Source organism: Onychomys torridus, chromosome 18, assembly GCF_903995425.1.
Source record: "Onychomys torridus chromosome 18, mOncTor1.1, whole genome shotgun sequence".
NCBI classification, from domain to species: Eukaryota; Metazoa; Chordata; class Mammalia; order Rodentia; family Cricetidae; genus Onychomys; species Onychomys torridus.
In genome coordinates, this window is record NC_050460.1 from 28,604,370 (window position 1) to 28,624,967 (window position 20,598).

Sequence of the window (20,598 nt, forward strand, 5' to 3'; positions counted from 1 at the left end):
TCAACACCCCTTTACACACTTAGGAAGCAGAGTTTCACCAACACCTTCAATCCCAGCATCTGGGAGGCAGAGGCAGGTGGATCTCTGCATTCAAGGCTATCCTGTCTACAGAATTTGTTCCAGGACAAGCAGAGCTACACAGAGAAATCCTGCCTAAAAAAAAGGAAGGCAGGAAGGGAAAGAAACATAGCTTCACATTGCAAAGTAGTCAGGTGATCTGCTGTCAAGTGAAAAGTCTTTGAAGAATATTTTATCTTCTGTTGATTTACAAAATGACATTTTTCTGTGCCATTATTAAACCAGTATTACTTTTTTCAATTCATTTTCCTTCTGTGACAGTGGAAATAAACACATTAAAATTAAGCAGTCTTGGGGATGGGGATTTAGCTCAGTGGTAGAGTGCTTGCCTAGCAAGCACAAGGCCCTGGGTTTGGTCCTCAGTTCTGGCAAAAAAAAAATATAAAATAAAAAAAATAAAAAAATAAGCAGTCCTGCATCACAGCTGATCAAACATGATGTTATGTCCTGCGTGCACTTTAGGTGATATTGCTGTTTAACATTACACATCTGTATCTAGTACACTTTGGGCAATAAATATTGAGAGGTAATGTCTGCTTTGCAAACTAAGAGTCTATTATAAAAATCGGTGCATCATTTTAACAAACAAAAATTGGATTTGGGGCTTTTTAGGATTGTGCTGGGAAAGTTTAATATTGAAAAGACTTTTATGTTTTTGTTATTTTTTCCCCATAATCCTATTTCACTTTAATGTTACATCATCATTACTTACTGAGACTCATCGCTGAGGCTCACTTTATTTCTTTTGCATTTGTAAACATGCATTATTTCAATCATACTTTTACCAAACATGTGTTTGCTAAATCCAAAAAACAAACAGCGTAACCGGGGAATCACTGATAGTAATAACGCTCCATGTTTGTGGAGGACAGGGACTGATCTGGAGGGAAGATGTTTTCGTTGCTACGATAAGAGTTTCTATTATCTTAAGTTAGTTGTACAGGGAAGTATTGGGGGCCGTGAGAAATGCATATTTCCAAAGAAACCATATTGCATGCTTGTTTGATGGGCATTCTCTGGTTTGATGCATCACTAGTGAGTCGTATGGACTCTGCATGCAGCTTCTCCAACCAGGAAGGTCATGGGTACCACAGACGCCAGACAGCGGTCTCTGATGTGTCTCCCGTTCTCCAGCAAAATCCAGTGTTTGATGTAAAACCAAACATGCTTTATTTTAAGACACCTGGAGTAATAATAAAAAAAAAAAAGCACATTTCAAAGAGGTGCAAATTTGTGTTAAAGATAAGAACTATTGTTATTGAGATGTCCTGTCAATTGTTTTATAGTTCATTTAGAGGAATTCCAGCATAGGAAACAGTTAAAGTATTTTATATTAATTTTTATTTGAGACGATTAAATTGTATTAGCTAAATTTAAAACAAGGTAAAATGAATTCCCTATACCAATGAAGCATGTAAACAAAATTACCAACAATTCTGTATAACATGCTTCAGTGATGTTTATTGGTTACTTATTGGTTAGCAGTTCTCCAAACCTGGTTTACCTGATTCAAAACCCAGAAGAGAAGGAAACAGGTAGGGGACACCTCCCCTGTCCCCCCACGCTGCCTCCAAATGGAATCCCTCAATCTCACCTCCAGCTGTTGCAGACCATCTGCTGTGGCCTCCCCTTCCTCTCTGCTCCCATCTCCAGCAGATCACACAGATCTCCTACAGCCTACCTCACCACCCTGTCCCTTTGTGTCACCCTCCCAGTCCCTCAGGCGTTCCCTGGGAACCTGCTGGCCTCTGCCAGAGAAGCAGGGGGTCCACCTTCAGATCCTCACTCCCCCTCCTCTCCTCCTCCAACCCAATTATACACCCCCCTTCTAATTCCCAGCTCTGTAGCACACTCTCCTCATTCTCTGATCCCAAGGGGACTAAACAGATCCAGGTAACACACCCTGCTTTTTCTCCTGCGGACCCTTTAGGCTCCCTCTCCTAGCCAATCTCTATCTCTAAATGTCAGCTCCCAATACAAAAACACATACATTTAAAAATTTTTCTTTATTAAGAAATTTTCTACTCACTTCACATACCACCCACAGATCCCCTCTCCTTCCCTCCTCCCAACTCCAGCCCTCTCTCTCAAGCCACCCTGCATCCCCACATCCCTCAAATCAAGGTCTCCCATGGGGAGTTAGCCCAGCACACTCAGCCTAGGCAGGTCCAAGCTCCTTCCTACTGCACCAAGGCTGTGCAAGGCGTCACACCACAGGCACTGGATTCCCAGAAACCTGCCCATGTTCCAGGGACAGATCCCGATCCCCCTGCCTGGGTGCCCCCCAAACAGTTTGAGCCAAAAAAACTGTCTTCTGTATCCAGAGTGCCTAGTCTAGTCCCATGGGGGCTCCACAGCCACCAGTCCACAGTTAATGGGCTTCCACTAGTGTGGTTAGTCATCTCTGCATGTCCTCCCATCATGATCTCCATATTCCCTCACCTGTAGAATCCCTCCTCTCTCTCATCAATTGGATTCCCGGAGCTCAGCCTGGTGCCTGGCTGTGGATCTCTGCATCTGCCTCCATCAGTCACTGGACAAAGGCTCTATGATGACAGCTGGGTTATTTGCTGGACCGGTCACCAGAGTAGACTGGTCCAGGCACCCTCTGGACCACTGCCAGCACACCAAGGTGGGATTATCCTTGTGGGTTACCCAAGGAATGCTCAATCTTACCACAAGAACACATGCTCAACTATGTTCATATCAGCATTATTTGTAATATCCAGAACAAGGAAACCACCTAGATGCCCCTCAACTGAAGAATGGATAAAGAAAATGTGGCACATATACACAATGGAGTACTACTCAACAGTAAAAAACAATGATATCATGAAATTTGCAGGCAAATGGATGGAACTAGAAAATACCATCTTGAATGAGGTAACCCAGACTCAGAAGGACAAACATAGTATGTACTCCTAAGTGGATACTAAATGTGAGGGCAGGGGTGGCCAGACTGCAACCCACAGCTCCAGAGAGGCTAGCTAACAGAAAAGACCCTAGGAAGGACACATGGATGACCCTGGGAAGGAGAAGTGGATGAGATCTACATGAGCGGACAGGGTGTGTGGGTGGGAGGCGGAGGGCGAGGAGTGGGGGATAAGAACATAGGGAAATGGGAGGGTCAAGCTGGAACAGGGACAGAGTGGGAGGGCAGGGAGGAAGATACCATGATAGATGAGGACATCATGGAATAGGAAGAGGCAAGAAACACATCCTAATCAGGCCCCCCAGAGGCTACACCTAGCAGGATCTCAGAAGCTTTCCCTTACCAGGCCACCCACAGCCACCAAACTCTCCTAAGAACCAGAAGAGGCAACAGAAACCAAAGAACAAAACAGCCACTCAGCAAAGACCAGACCAGATATCAGTCCCTAGAATTACAATCATCCCAAACCCAGATGCCTAGACCCCAGTGCAAAAAACAATCAATCATAGCCAGGACAGTATGTTGCCACTACAGGCCAGCAGTCCTAACACAGAAGGCCCTGAATATTCCAACAAAGCTGAAGCACAAGAAAAAGACCTTAAAACAGCCTGTGTAAATAACAGCAAATCAACAATCATTGGTTGTTTATATCTCTCAATATCAATGGTCTCAATTCCCCAATAAAAAGGTACAGACTAGCCGGGAGGTGGTGGCACACGCCTTTAATCCCAGCACTTGGGAGGTAGAGCCAGGCGGATCTTTGTGAGTTCGAGGCTGGGCTACAGAGCGAGTTCTAGGAAAGGCTCCAAAGTTACACAGAGAAACCCTGTCTCAAAAAACCAAAAATAAAAAATTTAAAAAAACTTAAAAAGGTACAGACTAACAGCGTGGATGTGAAAACAGGACCCATCCTTCTGCTGTATCCAAGAAACACACCTCAACATCATGGATAGACATTATCTCAGGGTAAAGGTTGGAAAAAAGGTATTCCAAGCAAATGGACCTAAGAAGCAGGCTGGTATAGTCATTTTAATATGTGACAAAATAGACTTCAAATAAAACTAATCAGAAGAGACAGGGAAGGAAAATCCATCAACAGGATATTGAAATTCTTAATATCTGTGTACCAAACACAAGGGCACTGCTGGGCGTAAAAGAAACATGACTACAGCTTAAATCACATACTGACCCTCACACGGTGATAAGGACAGCGGTCTTTCTTGCCAACACACAGGTCATCCAGACAAGAACTAAGCAGAAAAATGGTGGAGCAGACACAAACCAAATGGACCTGCCAGATATTTACAGTATATTTCACCACAAACACAAAATAATATACCTTCTTCTCAGCGGCTCATGAGATTTTTTTTTTTTTTTCCAAAATTGGCCTCATACTTGGACACAAAGCAAGCCTCAACAGATTAAAAAAAAAATCGAAATAACACCCTGCATCTTAGCTGACCACTATGGATTCAAGCTGAACAACAATAGAAAAAAAACAGAAATCTTACAAAATCATGGAATCTGAACAACTCTTTACTGAATGAAAAACTTCAAGACAGAAATTAGGAAAAAAATAAAAAACTTTCTGAATTGAATGAAAATGAAAACACAACATACTCAAACTTATGGGACACAATGAAGGTGGTTCTAAGGGGCACATTCAATGCACTAAGTGTTTACATTAAAAAGTTGGAGAGAGCTGGGCGGCGGTGGCACATGCCTTTAATCCTGGCACTTGGGAGGCAGAGCCAGGCAGATCTCTGTGAGTTCAAGGCCAGCCTGGGCTACAGAGTGAGTTCCAGGACAGGTTCCAAAGCTACACAGGGAAACCCTGTCTCAAAAAGCCAAAAAGAAAAAAAAAAAAGTCAGAGAGATATCATATTAGTATCTTAACAGCACACTTGAAAACTCTAGGACAGAAAGAAGAAATCACACCCAAAAGGAGTAGAAAGCAAGAGATAATGAAACAGCGATGAAATCAATATAATAGAAAAACTTACAAAGAATCAATGAAACAAAGAGTTGGTTCTTTGATAAAAAAAAAAAAAAAAACAATAAAACTGACAAAACCTTATCCAAATTAACTAAAAGGTGGAGAAAGAAGACCCAGGTTAACAAAATTAGAAACAAAAAGGGAACATAAAAGTCACTGAGGAAATCCAGAGAATCATAAGGACATACTTTAAAAACACATACTCCACCAAATGGAAAAATCTAGAAGAAATGGATAATTTTCTCCATATACCACCTAACCAAAGTTAAATCTGGATCATATGAGCAATTCAAATATATCCCCAGTGAACAGAGAAGCAGTCATTAAAAGTTTCCATACCAAAAAAAGTCTAGGGCGAGGTGGTTTTACACAGAATTCTACCAGAGAAGAGTTAACCTTAATATTCCTCAAATTAGTCTGCAATAGAGAAACAGAAGGAATATCGCCCAACTCTTTTTATGACGCTACAAATACTCTAATACTTAAACTAAATAAACCTAGCAAAGAAAGAATTACAGACCAGTTTCCCTCATGAACATAGTAGACTCACAAATTCTCAACAAAATACTTGCAAACGGAATCCAAGAACACATTAAAAAAAAATCATTCACCAAGATCAAGTAGGCTTCATCCCAGAGATGCAGGGATGGTTCAACATATGTAAATCGATAAATGTAATCTCCCATATAAAGAGACTGAAAAAAAAAAAAAAACAACAAACCCATATGATCATCTCATTAGATGCAGAAAAGGCCTGTGATAAAATCCAACACCCCTTCATGATAAAAGTCCTGGAAAGACTAGGGCTACAAGAGACAGACCTAAATATATAAAAGGCATTTTATAGCAAGCCATAGCAAACATCAACTTAACAGGAGAGAAACTCAAAGCAATTCTACTAAAATCAGGAACAAGGCAAGGCTGTCCGCTCTGTCCACACCTCTCCAATACAGCACTTGCAGTCTTAGAGAGATAGGACAATTGACGGAGACCAAGGGACACACATGGAGGGAAGAAATCAAAACATCTTTATTTGCAGATGAGACGGTAGTATTCACAAGGGTTTCTTAGCTTCAGTGTTGACATGGGAGGATCTTTGCTTGTTGCTTTGGTTGAGAGGCTTTCCTATGAATTGTAGGCTGTGTGGCGGCACTGCTCGCTGCTAAATGCTAGCGGTCATACCCAGATGTGAAAGCCAAAAGACCCCCAGATGCTTCAAAACATCTTCCGATGGGAGCAAGAAGACAAAATAACCTCTGACCCTCTGTTTAAACAACATGGTATGAAATCATTGTTGTTATAACGTAAGCATAAGAAATATCCCGTTAGAGACAGACAGCTTTGAGAAATTCAAGAGAAGGCGCTTGGGCCTTTAGATGGTACAGAAGTGATAGCCTAAGATTCTTCAGTCCTTATAGATCAAACATTCTCTAGCTCACGTAAGAAACAAATGAGAACTAGGAAAAGGTCTTCATGAGGTTGTTATCTGTGAGCTCTTAGCAATGTGCAAGTAGGCCGCTAGAGGGCACTCATGGGATGAGAACAAACGAATTTTTCAAAAGGAAGACAGGATTTAGCTTTTCCTCTCAAAGAAATTAAACTTAGCTGGAAAGTAGCTATCCTTTCAAATCACATCAACCATCGACAACCTGAACTCTGTCCTGGAAGCCAAGCACAGCCAGACAGAGAGAATGTCCGGCTGTTATAGCCTAGAAATTGTAGACATCTGAATTTTTCTGTTGATGAGAATGCTAGCAAAGTCATTGTGTTAGGGTTCCAGAGGAACAGATCTGATAGAATGAATGAATGAATGAATGAATGAATGAATGAATGAATATATATATATATATATATATATATATATATATATATATATTTATTAGAATGGCTTACAGGTTGTGGTCCAGCTAGTCCAACAATGTCTGTCCAACTGAAAGTCCAAGAATCCAATAGTTGTTCCATCTACAAGGGTGGATGGCTCAGCTGGTCTTTAGCCTACATTGGAATTCCAAAAACGTAGTCTGTAATGCCAGTGAAAAGATGAACATGCCATTGAGAGTGAGGGCAAGCAGGCAAAGAGCTTCCTTCTTCCATGCCCTTTACATAGGCTGCCACAGGGGCTGGAGAGATGGCTCAGAGGTTAAGAGCACTGACTGCTCTTCTAGAGGTCCTGAGTTCAATTCCCAGCAACCACATGGTGGCTCACAACCATCTGTAATGAGATCTGGCGCCCTCTTCTGTATACATAATAAATAAATAAATCTTTAAAAAAACAAACAAACACATAGGCTGCCACAGGAAGGTGTGGCCCAGATATAAGGTGGGTCTTCCCATCTCAAATGATTCAATTGAGAAAAAGTCCCTCAAAGGTGGATCCAGCTGCGTGGGTGTTAGTTAATTCCATATGTGGTCGAGTTTACTACCAAGAATGGCCATCACAGTCTTTTCTTGAAGAATACTTCGGATGTTGGGGTGTGAGGCAGGGCAGGGCTACAGTTTGTCTAAGTAAATGCTGGCACATTTAGGTTCCTGTGATTTAAACCAGGACCCAGAAAAGAAAATTACAGAGGCATTCCAGTAGATGGTGCTGTGGCTAATTCAACAAGTGGGTACCAAAAAAAAACGTCTGGTGTGATCCTCTTTCCCAGCAGCATCTTTTCCCAAGTTTTGAGGACGTAATATGAATGACTTCAAATAAAGGATTTCTCCTATTTTAAATAAAGTTCCCATTCTAGTGCTGATTTCCAATTCCAGGGGACAAAAGAACAGATTTTGCTCATCAAACAACATCTGTCATTTATTTCAATTTTGATGAGACAAGGTCTTACCTTAAAGGCCAGCGTGGTCTAGCACTATGGAGCCCCAGCTAGATTAAAATTCAAGAACCTCCTGTTTGCTGGATGACAGGCACAAAGCACTATGTCCTGCTCCTTTGGTTTGATTGGCATTAATGCAGACCATGGTGACATAATCACAGTATTATTGGCAAGCACAAGCAGAACTGATCTAAAAATTGCCTAATGTTCGTTCTCTTTGGTGGCTGCTACAGTCAAGGATGTATGTTGTGTCTCTGCTTGGCAGTTTATGGTATTAAAATGGCATAGAATGGAGCATTAAAGTCCTTTACAAAATTCTGAAATATAATAATGTGCTCCAAAAGAGAACTATACAAACTTCAAGAGCTGGGTATGTAGCATTTAGAAGAAACTTAGTTGTTATACACCAGGGAAACCAAGTGTCATGGTTTGAATAGGAATGCTCCCCACAGACTCATGTGTTTGAATGCTTGGCTCATAGGGAGTGGCACTATTAGGAGGTGTGGCCTTGTTGGAGGAAGTGTGTCACTGTGGAGGCGGGCTTTGAGGTCTTATATGCTCAAGCTATCTATGCCCAGTGTGGCAATCTCCACCTGTTGCCTGCAGATCAAGATGTAAAATTCTCAGCTCCTTCTCCAGCACCATGTCTGCCTGCATGTTACCATGCTCCACCTCATGATGATAATGGACTAAATCTCTGAACTGTAACAAGCCAACTCAATTAAATGTTTTCCTTTATAAGAGTTGCCGTGGTCACGTTGTCTCTTCATAGCAATAAAACCCTAACTAAAATACTAAGTCACCCGAGGTCAAAATGAGAAGTTCTGGGGCACGCATATGCAATAATTTCACAGTTAGAAAGAGATAAAATTCACAACATAGTGAAAGTTATAAACACTCAAGGGATAAAAAGGAGACAGATATCTTTACTTGCTATAATTCTTCAAGATAATCTACTAGTGTGTGTGAGCTAAAAGATACAACCCCACTGCTGCTATTATATGTAGGTGGTTTTTTTGTTTGTTTGTTTTTTGGGTTTTTTTTTGTCTGTTTTTAGGGAAAAAAAGCTTACTGTTATCAGAGATGGCCTTATTGTGTAATCAAGTAGAAACAAGACCCACAAGGATAATGGGGGGATAGCCATAGGCAGGAGATGGAGTTACCACAGTATATACAGTTCCATATCCCCTGTGAAATACAGTCACAAGGAATGAAGGCAGGCAAAGGCATATAAAAGGTGTCATTTGGGCAAAGAACAGGCAAAAATAGTCAAAGACAGAAGAGAAGTTGAGGGTTACATCAGTGGTGTGGCACTTGCCTATCATGTGCAAGGCCCAGATTCGATCCTCAGAATTGCCCCAAATGAAAATAGAGGGTTAGAAAAGAGGGGGTAGAATGGAGAGGTGAGTGAGGAGGTAAAGGTGCTTGCTGCCAAATCAAACCGCCCAAGTTCAATCCCCAGAACCCAGACAGTGACAGGACTCTCATAAATTGTTCCCTCATGGTGGGCACATGGGATCATGTGCATGTGTGTACATGCACACTAAATAGATGTAAATTAAAAGAGGGGGAACTTTTCTATGTCAAATGAACCTTACTATAATGTTGGTTCTACACACCTCCATGAGTCAATGAAAACATGAACAGTACAGCGTGTGTATTTTATCTTCACATTTTTTCCATGAAAATAGTGGAGAGTGTATTAGTTACTATGACAACTATCGGGGCAGTCAATTTATGGGGAGAAAAGGTCCATTTTGTCTCTTAGTTGTGGACATTTCAGTCCATGATGGATTGGCCCCATGGCTCCTGGGCCTGTGGTGAGGCACAGTACCAGGGGAGTGTGTGGTGAATCACCTCATGGAAAGAAGGGGCAAAAAAGGAAGAGGAAGAGATCAGGATCTCTCAGTCTTCTTCAAAGGCACACCTCAATAACCAGCAGAGCTCCCATACGGCCCAAACTCCCAGAGTTCCTAACATCTCCCAAAGCACTAACCAGAAGACAAAGCCTTTACCTCATGGGCCTTTGTGGGGTATATCAAATATAAATTACAGCAGAAAGATTCACTGCAAAGCTGGAGTGGCCAAAATCTCACTTCACATATTTGCATGGGGCAATGCCTTACTTAAAAAACCAAACCAAACCAAACCAAACCAAACCAAACCAAACCAAAAAACCATTAAACTGTAACTACAGATTTTAATACCTACCAATACCCATCCCAGTATCTTAGAGGTTCAGCCAGGGATGAGACACCCTTCTGACAGAACTCAGCACTTCCCAAATTTAGATCCTTCGTCGGTCCTCCTCATACCCACAGGGGCACTAGTGTCCCCCAGCTAAGCATCTGGAAAATGCCAGTCCACAGACAGCAGCAGAAGAGAGTTTGTTCCGTGGAAGAGCGTGAACATTTGAAAGACATACCATTCGGATCTACTTACTATCCTGAGAGTTAAGAGTTTTGCTCACATTCGGCTTCTTGGTGCAGTTATTCAGTTTCTGTCCTATCATCCTTCGAATTGAAACATCATCTGCGTTGGGAAATACCTGCTTTGTTATTCCTGCAAAAGATCACAGCCACACACAAGAGCACTCTGTGAGGAGTTCGCATCCTATGAACAGAGGCAAAACACAGCTTTGCCTCAGATTTCCAAAAGTAGCCCAAATCATCATGACCTATGCAAGCAGATGACCATAGTCGGGTTTTCAAAGCATAGCAAAAGCTAACAGAAAGGCGATATTATAAACACATCATGTGTGCTTGCCTTCCTGTGACATCATTCAGCTTTAACTCTTCTATTTGCTACCAACTCCATGCTTTTTGCACCAAGTTGCCATGGGTTGATTCTTATTCATTTCTAACATTAGTCAAAATAAATAGATCACTTGTTAACTAAGAGTGATCTTAGTTATATAGAGAGCTTTGTCAGAGGTGCTCTACATTTTTTTTTTTTTTATGTTTGCAAAACCAAAACAAAATAAAAACTGGGAAAGGTAGACCATTGTTTTTAAGGCAGTTCACATAGTTTAAAACTATGTGGTTAAAATGATCTCTTTCTAGAAACAAACAATAACCGAGGGATATAACTAAGAAAGAGAGGACAATACAATTTATTACTAAAATTTGGAAATGGCCAAGTTGCCATTTCTCGAAGCTTTGATTTTTATTAATTCAAACTTCTCAGTTATAGACACTTTACTTTTGGTTGGACATCCATTTGGTTTTCTTTTTGAGATAAAGTCTCATGCAGCCTAGGCTGACTGCTGTGCAGCCAGAATGACACCCCGCTCCTGAGCCTCCCACCTGTGTCTCCCAAGCTCTGAGATGTCAAGGATGCACCACCATGCCCAGATTTAATAACCGCCTTAATGGAAAAAGTGGTCATGTGAAAATACAGCGCAATCCAGTGATCACCTATGATTTCTTGAACTTCATTCTGGTTCATAGCTGGTTTTACAACTTTGTCTCTTGAAGTGGAGGATTTTGCTCCAGTCAGACTGTGTGTGGCCATGTATTCATTTGTGTAAAGTACTTGCATTAAGTCGTTAATAAATTTCTGAGGCTTGCTCCTATTACAACGGGCAATCTGCCATTTTTCAATCTTGAACTAAAAAAAAAAAAATGATAACTGAGATTAGAAACAGAGATGATACCTGGAGAAACAGAAATACTAATTAAGACAAACCACAAAACACCAGCACTTTTAAGGTGGTAGTTTGTACTTTTAGTGTATATTTTACATTTCAGTAGAGGAAATAGTAGTATTTGACATGTCTGTCAGCCTTTAAGAGGTATTTTCTTGGAATATATGTAAATTTTTCTCAGGTGTTCTAAACGTGATGCTGTAAGATCAACCTATCCTACTTACATTTGGGAGAACCATGGCTCTCAGAAGATGCCCCCTCCTAACCTCTGGTTCCTGTGGATATGTTACCTCACTGGAGATTTACAAATGTAGTGAGAGTTAAGCATTTTGAGATGGGAGATTATTCTGCATCAGTTAGGTTGGCTCAATGAGCCCTTAAAAGCCGATGATGTGGGTAGAAGAGGAGGCCAAAACGGGGTGGGGGGGGGAACAGGAGGAAAGATGTGAAGTGAGGCACTTGAGTGGGAGATGGTGCACGGAGCCCTAAGCCAGCATGAAGTGAGATGGTGCACGGAGCCCTAAGCTAAGCATTAGGGGTTTTAGAAACAGGGATAACCCATCTGCAGCCAGGAAAGAAATGGGAAATTCATTTCTACAACCACTAGAAACCAAACTCTACAACTGTGACTCAAAGGAGCAGGAAACAGACTCCTTTTTGGAGTCTCCCATAGAGAACACTCCTGCTTGCACACAGATGTTTCCAGAGAAGCAGAGGGAGCAGTATTCCAGCCTACCTGCTTCTCACCAGGATGCTGCTCTTCCTCAGCCTTCAGGGAACTTGGGGAGCTGGAACTGGAGTTGGAATTACTGCACAGAGAAGCAAAGGAGTCTGGGGAGGAGTTGTTTGTTGCTCTCCAGAGGGTAGATGCTGGTGTGGACGCCACTCCTCCGCCCTTAAGCAGGGTCTCTGCCATTCCCACCAGTTCTTCAAATTGGGTGACAGCCTGTGGTAACACTAAAATGACAAGGGAAAGCAGCATGTCACAAACACATTAGGAGCAGCGGCATTTGCATGTTTTTTTAGTATGTGTGTGTTGCAAATGTGTTTAGAACATTTTACTTCTTGTAATAATCTACTGGATAATGAGCTCTGAAATGTTGGCTATATTCGAATGTCTATGCATCACTTTGAATTACAAACAATGTTTCAGCCAGGCAGTGGTGGCACATGCTTTTAATTAATCCCAGCATTCCGGGGACAGAGGCAGATGGATCTCTGAGTTCAAGGCCAGCCTGGACTACAGAGAGAGTTCTAGGACAGCCAGGGATACACAGAGAGACTCTGTCTCAAACAAAACAAAACAAGCCAAAACCAATATTTTGAAAGTTGATTCTTCTCTGCTAGGACTGTGATTTGAGGGCACTGAAGCTCTGGGTAGAGACATAACTGACACTGTTATCAGTCACATCCTACAGACCCATACAAGGCAATCTAAGGGCCAAGACACAATTAACCATGGATTTTTAAAAAAAAATTGTGATTGTTTAGGCAAGGAGCCAAATTCCCACGAACTAATAAACTTTCAGTTCTATGACTCAAATCTATGTTGTCATATACCAAAGATGAGCTTTGGGGACCAATTGACTACTCTTTTTTTTGTTTTTCTTAAAAACTTAAATATTCCAGACTGGGCGGTGGTGGCGCACGCCTTTAATCCCAGCACTCGGGAGGCAGAGCCAGGTGAATCTCTCTGAGTTCGAGGCCAGCCTGGGCTACCAAGTGAGTTCCAGGAAAGGCACAAAGCTACACAGAGAAACCCTGTCTCGGAAAACAAAACAAAACAACAACAACAAAAAAAACCAACCACAACAACAAAAAAACTTAAATATTCCAAGTTTCATGCTATAGTTTATTTTTTTCCCCCGAAGGACAAATAGCTTGTTGTTGGAGCTGGAAGAGACTTTGAACTCTGTCCAATTATTTAACCTCTCACTCAGTGGTTGAGGGTGCTGCTTGCTACAGAGGGAAAGACTCTGAACTCTTTTTTTGGGAGCATTTTTATTATACATATTGTTGAACTATAATCTTTACACAACTGATGGCATATCCAAATCAGTACATGGGTGCTGTGTTAACAGGAAAAATTTTAAAATAAATTTATTTCATTTTTACATCCCAGCTGCAATTTCCCCTCCCTTGTCTCCTCCCAGTTCCTTCCCCATCTCCCCTCCGTTCCCACCCCCAATCCACTCCTCCTCCATTTCTGTATAGGAAAGGGCAGGTCTCCAGTGAGTATCAACAAGACACGGCCTATCAAGTTGCAGTAAGACCAAGCACCTCCCATGTATTAAGGCTGGGCAAGGCGACCCAGTATGAGGAGTAGGGTCCCAAAGGCAACAGGAAAATTTAATGAAGAGAGTCTCCTTGCTTGTTCCTTCTGTGAGTACCTTACTCATTCCCTGTGTGCTGCCTCTTAACCAGCAGTTACTTATTGAACAAGGCAAACCCTTGGATTTTCCTTAAGTGGCAGGAGTGTCTGCTAACGGTGGTGAACCCTTGAGACCACACCTAAGAGTTTATTACGCACATTGCTGAACTATAATCTTTACAACAACTGATGATGTTAAGTCATCCTTAAATGAGGTCACCGGGAGTGGAGCCTTCCACACACAGCCATCTGAAGTAGAGGCTGGACACAGACAGTATGACAGAGATGGTGTTCAAATACACGGGCAACCAATCAACCCATCATACTTACATGAAGAGGCTTCAAGAAGTCTTTGGGCACCAGAGCTCTGGGGAGCTTCCTAAGGGTCAATATCCTACCCACAGTCTCCTAAGGGTCAATATCCTACCCACAGTCACACAGTGGGGCTTCCTAAGGGTCAATATCCTACCCACAGTCTCCTAAGGGTCAATATCCTTCCCACAGTCTCCTAAGGGTCAATATCCTACTCACAGTCTCCTAAGGGTCAATATCCTACCCACAGTCTCCTAAGGGTCAATATCCTTCCCACAGTCTCCTAAGGGTCAATATCCTACTCACAGTCTCCTAAGGGTCAATATCCTACCCACAGTCTCCTAAGGGTCAATATCCTACCCACAGTCTCCTAAGGGTCAATATCCTACCCACAGTCACACAGTGGAGTCAAGTGCCCATCCAACAACTTTGTAGCCTAGCCTCTGCCTTCTTTCTCTTGTAGTCTACTTTGTATCCCCACCCCCATCCCCGAAATAAATACAGCTGTGACTGTAATGGGTTTCAATGAGTTTTGTCTATCAAATTCTCGAAGGCGGGGGTGATTTGGGGAAAACTTTACAGCTGTGGGGGTGATTTGGGGAAAATTACCAACTTTACAGTTGTGGGGGTGATTTGGGGAAAATTATCAGCTTTACAGTTGGCGTCAGAAGTCTTGGGGGGAAATTTGTCATTCTGGAGGCTAACTTGTAGACCCAAAGAAATGAAAATGTGTAAGCGCCAGGAAGAGGGATAACGTATATTGTGGCTTTTCTATGAAGCATCACTGAAGGTTCATTTGCTGAATGGCTGGACCCCAGCTGGTTGTGGAAACTTTAGAAGGTGGGTCTAGCTGGAAGAAAAGGTCCCACAGCACATGCCTTTGAACAGTCCATCTGGTCCCCGATTCCTGCGTGGCTCTCTCTGCTTCCTGTCTATTCTGACAGCAGCAGCGTCTCCACACAATACACTCACTCGAGGCCCAGGAACAGAACCAGCTGCCCACAGACTTAACCCTCTCAAGCTGTGTGTCAAAGGAACTCTCTCCTCCTGTGAGCTGCCTCTACTAGGTGAGTGACAGTGAAAGCAGTTAGTACAGGGATTTGACCTAGTCCAGACCAGGGAGGGTACAGCTCAAGACTGAGCTGGGGGTGAAGCAGGAATTCAACGGCCACAGAGCAGGAGAGAGGTCATCAGAGACAGAGGTCCACACGCTCCGCACTTGAAGACCCGAAGGACCTGAGCTGGGAGGTAGAGAATAGGGAATCCAAACCCGAAGTGAGGCTTCAGGGATCTTTACTCGTTTCTCTAACACAAAGGTCGTCCATGTTTATCAGCATATGCCTTTCTCAGTTCTACTTGCGAATCTCTGTTGGTGTTCACTATTGTACATAGAACCGTGCTGACACACAGCACTGTAGGCCAGCTCTCTTTCTGATTAAGGCTATCGGGTCAATGTTTTGCTCTTTCATTAGCTCTTCTTGGAACACATGGATTTTGAAGTTTAATTTACGAAGTCAAAAGAAGAAATGAAGTAAGTGAAAGGAATGAGTTTGAGCCAGTGAGAGTTCTTCATGAACTTGTAAGAAAACCCCTTGCTTCAAAGGTACCCACTTCTTTAGACATAGACGAGCCTTGTTTGTTCTAGAACTCAACAGATGCAGCTTTGAAAATATACCCTCCTCCATTTTTCATTTTAATCTTTTCTCTTTTTGCTCTGCATAATACTCTAAAATCCATCACATTGTTTGTATAAATAATTGATGACCTTTTTTTAAAAAAAAAAAAGATTTATTTATTTATTTATTATGTATTAATATTCCTCCTGCTGCAGACCAGAAGAGGGCACCAGAGCTCATTACCGAGGAGCATGAGCCACCATGTGGGTGCTGGGAACTGAACTCAAGACCTCTGGAAAAGCAGCCAGTGCTCTTAACCTCTGAGCCACCTCACCAGCCCTGATTACCTTTTCTTGCTAACTAGTATTCCACTACTCTGCAGCTTATACTCTGTGATGAACAATGAGCTCACCTACTGATAAATTATTTGCCATTAGAAGGCATAATTGTGATGATTTCCTCACATTTTAAGATCTTGTAAAGATGCTTTTTTTTTTCTTTTTGGATAAACTTGGTCCCAGAACATACATTTCATCTGATGATGTCGATGCTGAAGAGTCCCAAGAGCATAACAGGTCACCAGGCACAAATGTTTCCAAGACTCAGCTCATACTGCTAAAGTGCCCTGCAGGAAGACTTTTCTAACTTACACACTTGTCAGTCACAGAAGCCCCTTTCCTTGAATGTCACAGATTTAGTTCACTATAAATTGTAACTGTTAGGAGGTTAAATATATGTGCGTTTGATTTTTGATTACTTGAATTTCTTTCATAAATATGTGTCAGACTGTTGGAAGACATTGCTGGCTGGTCGAGGTCACAGTGTACCATAGCCTAGAAGCTGTCTCTAAGCTTGGAAGTATGGAAACACCTTCCTTCCCCAGCAAAGCTTCCTGCTCTCTACCCAGCCTTATCTGGAGGATGTCTCTAGGCCCAGGATGCCTGACTTATCTCAAGGGTGACCCTTGTCACAGCTACCTCCAAACACTCTTCCCTTGATGACACTCATAGTCACTAGGCCAGTGCTCTAGCCATTTGGATAGGACCTTACTGCCACATACAAAGACCTGTGACAGGAGTGTGCACTTAATGCTAATTAGGGGTTGTTCCCAGGCTCCCCAATCCTGTATATTCCTTATACTCTGGAATAAAGTGGGGTTGATTCACTGAAGTCTGTCTCCCGGAGAGCTGTCTCTGTTGGTGCCCAGGGGCCACAGTACAAAGCTGTCCCTGTCACTGCTACTGCCTCTTGTCCCATCGACTTGGTGGCCAACAGGCTGAGAGGGAACGAGGACCCCCACATCTGACCATGGGATGCTGATGTTTTTGTTGTTACTTTACTTGTTATGATATAGGGTCTCATGTAGCCCTGATCTGCCTCATGCTTACTATGTAGCTGAGGCTGGACTCGAACTCCTGTTTTTCTTGTCTCAATCTTTCAAGTGTTGGGATTTACAGGTCAGCAACAGCCTGCTCAACTTTTCTCCTTTTCTTTCATTCGTTAAGAACTGTGTGCCACACCCTTCTGGCATTTGTGAGTGCTGGGAATCGACACTCTGGCCCTTGTATTCAGTTGGCAAACACTTTACACCGCTACACATTTTTTTTTAGATTTATTTATTTATTATATATACAGTGTTCTGTTTGCATGTATCCCTGCAGGCCAGAGGAGGGCACCAGATCTCATTACAAATGGTTGTGAGGCACCATGTGGTTGCTGGGAATTGAACTGAGGACCTTTGGAAGAGCAAGCAGTGCTCTTAACCGCTGATCCATCTCTCCAGCCCCTCTACACATTTTTGTATTGAACTATCAACTTACACTACTACTGCCACAGCCCCAAAGAATTAACACTAATTCTTAAATAATATATTTGAAAACTAGTCAATGTTCAAATTTCTCTGGTTGTCTTGTGTCCATGTCTCCAGATGACCTGAGTAAGGTCCAATAAGGGCCATATGATAATCTACAAGGAATCTGATACTCTCTTCTGGCCTTCACCAGCACCTGCATTCATGTGCATAAACACACACACACACACACACACACACACACACACACACACACACTTTTAAAAATAACAAAAATAAATCTTTTTTTTTATTAAGTAATCTCATCTAATTGCAGTTGTATACATTTAAAATCTTAGGACCTGAGGAGACTAAAGAGAACTGTGAGTATGAGGCAGTCCTGCGTAGTACACAGTACACTGTGTTCAGGGCCAACCTGGGCTACCTAGCAAGATTCTGTCTAAAAATAACTAACAAAAAAAGTTGCATATGTTTCCTAATATTATTCATGTGTGGACCTGGAAGAAAGAGCCCAATGGCAGATGTTCCTAACACCCAGATATGGTCCAGAAATATTAGCTGCCACTAAAAGCCCCAGAGTTTCTTATGGAAAAGGTCAGTGCTAGGTATTGTAAACACAGCATGAGACTTTCTGGAGCTTCAGGGAGAAGACATGCTTGAATGTCAGAGCAGGAAGCAAGAAAGTCCAGCAGAGACAGGACAAAGGTCACAGCTGGAGGAGCTTCCTACAGACCAAACATGGGACAGTTGCAGTGTCGCAGAAGCGTGGTAACCACAACAGACAGAAACATACTCTTGAGGCGTATGTGCCAAAGTTCACATTCGCATTAAGAACAGGAGAAGAATACAGCGGAAAAACTTATTACTCTGAAAGCCAACAACGTGTGTCCAAAGACGCATCCTCCCACCATTGTGGCAAAATGAACCTCTGAGAACCAAAGAGCGAATGATAAGAATTGGTAAAAAGAACCCGAGCTAGTAGGTGGGTAAGACACGCATTCTGGCTCAGCAGTCCCCTAAAACACAATGAATCTGAGTAGTCATGTCAGGTGGAAACCACCCCCACCTGGTAGAAACCAACTGTGCCTGAGTGAGCCTTCAGATCTACATCAAACAGAAGGACAGGAAAATGTGTTGAAGATTCTAATGGGTGCAGGCAGCAAGATCCAGACTGAGAGAAAACTTTGAGGACATGTAACTCAGTCTCTCCAGCTTATAACCTGCAGGGACAAAACCAGAACACAGGGAGGAAACCAGTTCAAGAGGAAGAAGCAGCAGCCTGACACGGAGCTGGGGTTACCAACATGGTATTAGCCCTCCCTCAAATGCATCCTCCTAAGCTCTGGGTCCTGATCCTTTTAGATTTTTAGATTAGGCTCTATGAGGATGTGCATTCTGCCCACTGAATGGCTAGCTCTTTTTTTTTTTTTTTTTTTCCAAGACAGGGTTTCTCTGTAGCTTTGGAGCCTGTTCTGGACTAGCTCTGTAGACCAGGTTGGCCTCGAACTCATAGAGATCCACTTGCCTCTGCCTCCCAAGTGCTGGGATTACAGGTGTGCACCACCACCACCTGGCGAATGGCTAGCTCTTGACTGTCCCTCACCTCTAGCTGTGTGGTAACCTGTCCTGCCATCTATCTACTCTGTGTAGCCTTGTGCAAGCTGTTATTCCCTCAGATTGATTTAAGGAGTAGTTTGGCCAATTATTAAAAGCAAACATAAGATCTGGCTGTCACTCAGTTGATACAGTGTTTGCCTAGGATGCATGAAGCCCTAGGCTGGACCCCCAACACCAAATAAGCCGGATGTGGTGGTGCATGCTTGCAATTCCAGCATTCAGGAGATTCAAAAACAAACAAACAAACAAACAAAAACAACAAAATGATCATTGGCATTTTGATTGAGAAATCAAACTACTAGCCTCTTCAGGATGAACCGGCATCTTTCTTCTTGTCTTTGACTGTGACACTAGTTTATATAGGTTTGTACATTTCTCAGTTGTATGTTTTCATTTACATCCCACACACCTATGCTAGGGTAAAAGTCGATACTTAAAGCTACTTTAATTGATAGGAGTTAGTTCTCTCTCTCTCTCTCTCTCTCTCTCTCTCTCTTTTTGAGGACATACTAAATTTCTGGCATATAAGAACATAATTAAAAAAATAGTAGTTCTGGGGCTGGAGAGATGGCTCAGAGGTTAAGAGCACTGGCTGCTCTTCCAGAGGTCCTGAGTTCAATTCCCAACAACCACATGGTGGCTCACAACCATCTGTAATGAGATCTGGCGCCCTCTTCTGGCCTGCAGGCATACATGCATGCAGAACACTGTATACATAATAAACAAATAAATCTTTAAAAAAATGGTAGTTCTAAATATTGGATGTCTATTTTCTACCAGGAATTTATTCTTATTTTATATATTTAATCTCTCCCCCTCAGTGTGTGTGTGTGTGTGTGTGTGTGTGTGTGTGTGTGTGTGTGTGTGTATACACCTGTGTGGAAGTCAGAGGACAACTTGTGGGAATTGATTCTCCTCTACCATGTGGGCTACAAGGATCACACTCAGGATTGCCAAGGTGACAGATGGCAGGGCCTTTATCCGCTGAGCCATCTCACTGGCAAGGATTTATTACTCTCTAAATAAGATAAGGATTAACATCCAGCATTCCTCCACCGCCCTCCCTGGTCCTGTTACTCTTGGAGGCTCTCACACCAATCCATTTACTTGTTAATTATGGATTAGTCTTTACAACTTTACACAGTTGTAATTTACATTCGTAACTATTTCTTTATTTTTTTCAGATTCAGAGTATTTCATCTGTGTAATATTGTAATGTAGCCTCCTTTAAATTCTTCCCCTGACATGGAAACACAGAGTTCATACATACAAACAAAACCGCACTCTCTCCGCCATCCTGCATGCTCTAACAGGATGGCTGGTTTAACAAATAACATGTTTACATGTTGTCTGGGTATCATAGTTTTTCCCCTTTCTGGGATTACTCTCTCATTTTGGGGAAGC

General features: G+C 42.4%; 1 protein-coding gene across 2 annotated transcripts in view; it reads right to left on the minus strand.

The window, feature by feature from the left end:
* Positions 1-436: 436 nt before the first annotated feature.
* The window catches only part of Bend6 (BEN domain containing 6), a 65,009-nt gene continuing 44,847 nt past the window's right edge, over positions 437-20,598 (minus strand). The window contains exons 4-7 of one of the 2 annotated variants that reach the window (XM_036168237.1): positions 12,205-12,425; positions 11,239-11,431; positions 10,293-10,384; positions 437-1,261 (exon numbers count right to left, since the gene is read on the minus strand). In XM_036168237.1, coding sequence (XP_036024130.1) covers positions 1,253-1,261; positions 10,293-10,384; positions 11,239-11,431; positions 12,205-12,425 — 515 coding nt within the window. In that variant the 3' untranslated portion in view covers positions 437-1,252. Of the gene's footprint in view, positions 1,262-10,264; positions 10,385-11,238; positions 11,432-12,204; positions 12,426-20,598 lie in introns of both variants that reach the window. The other variant, XM_036168236.1, reaches the window with a different exon arrangement.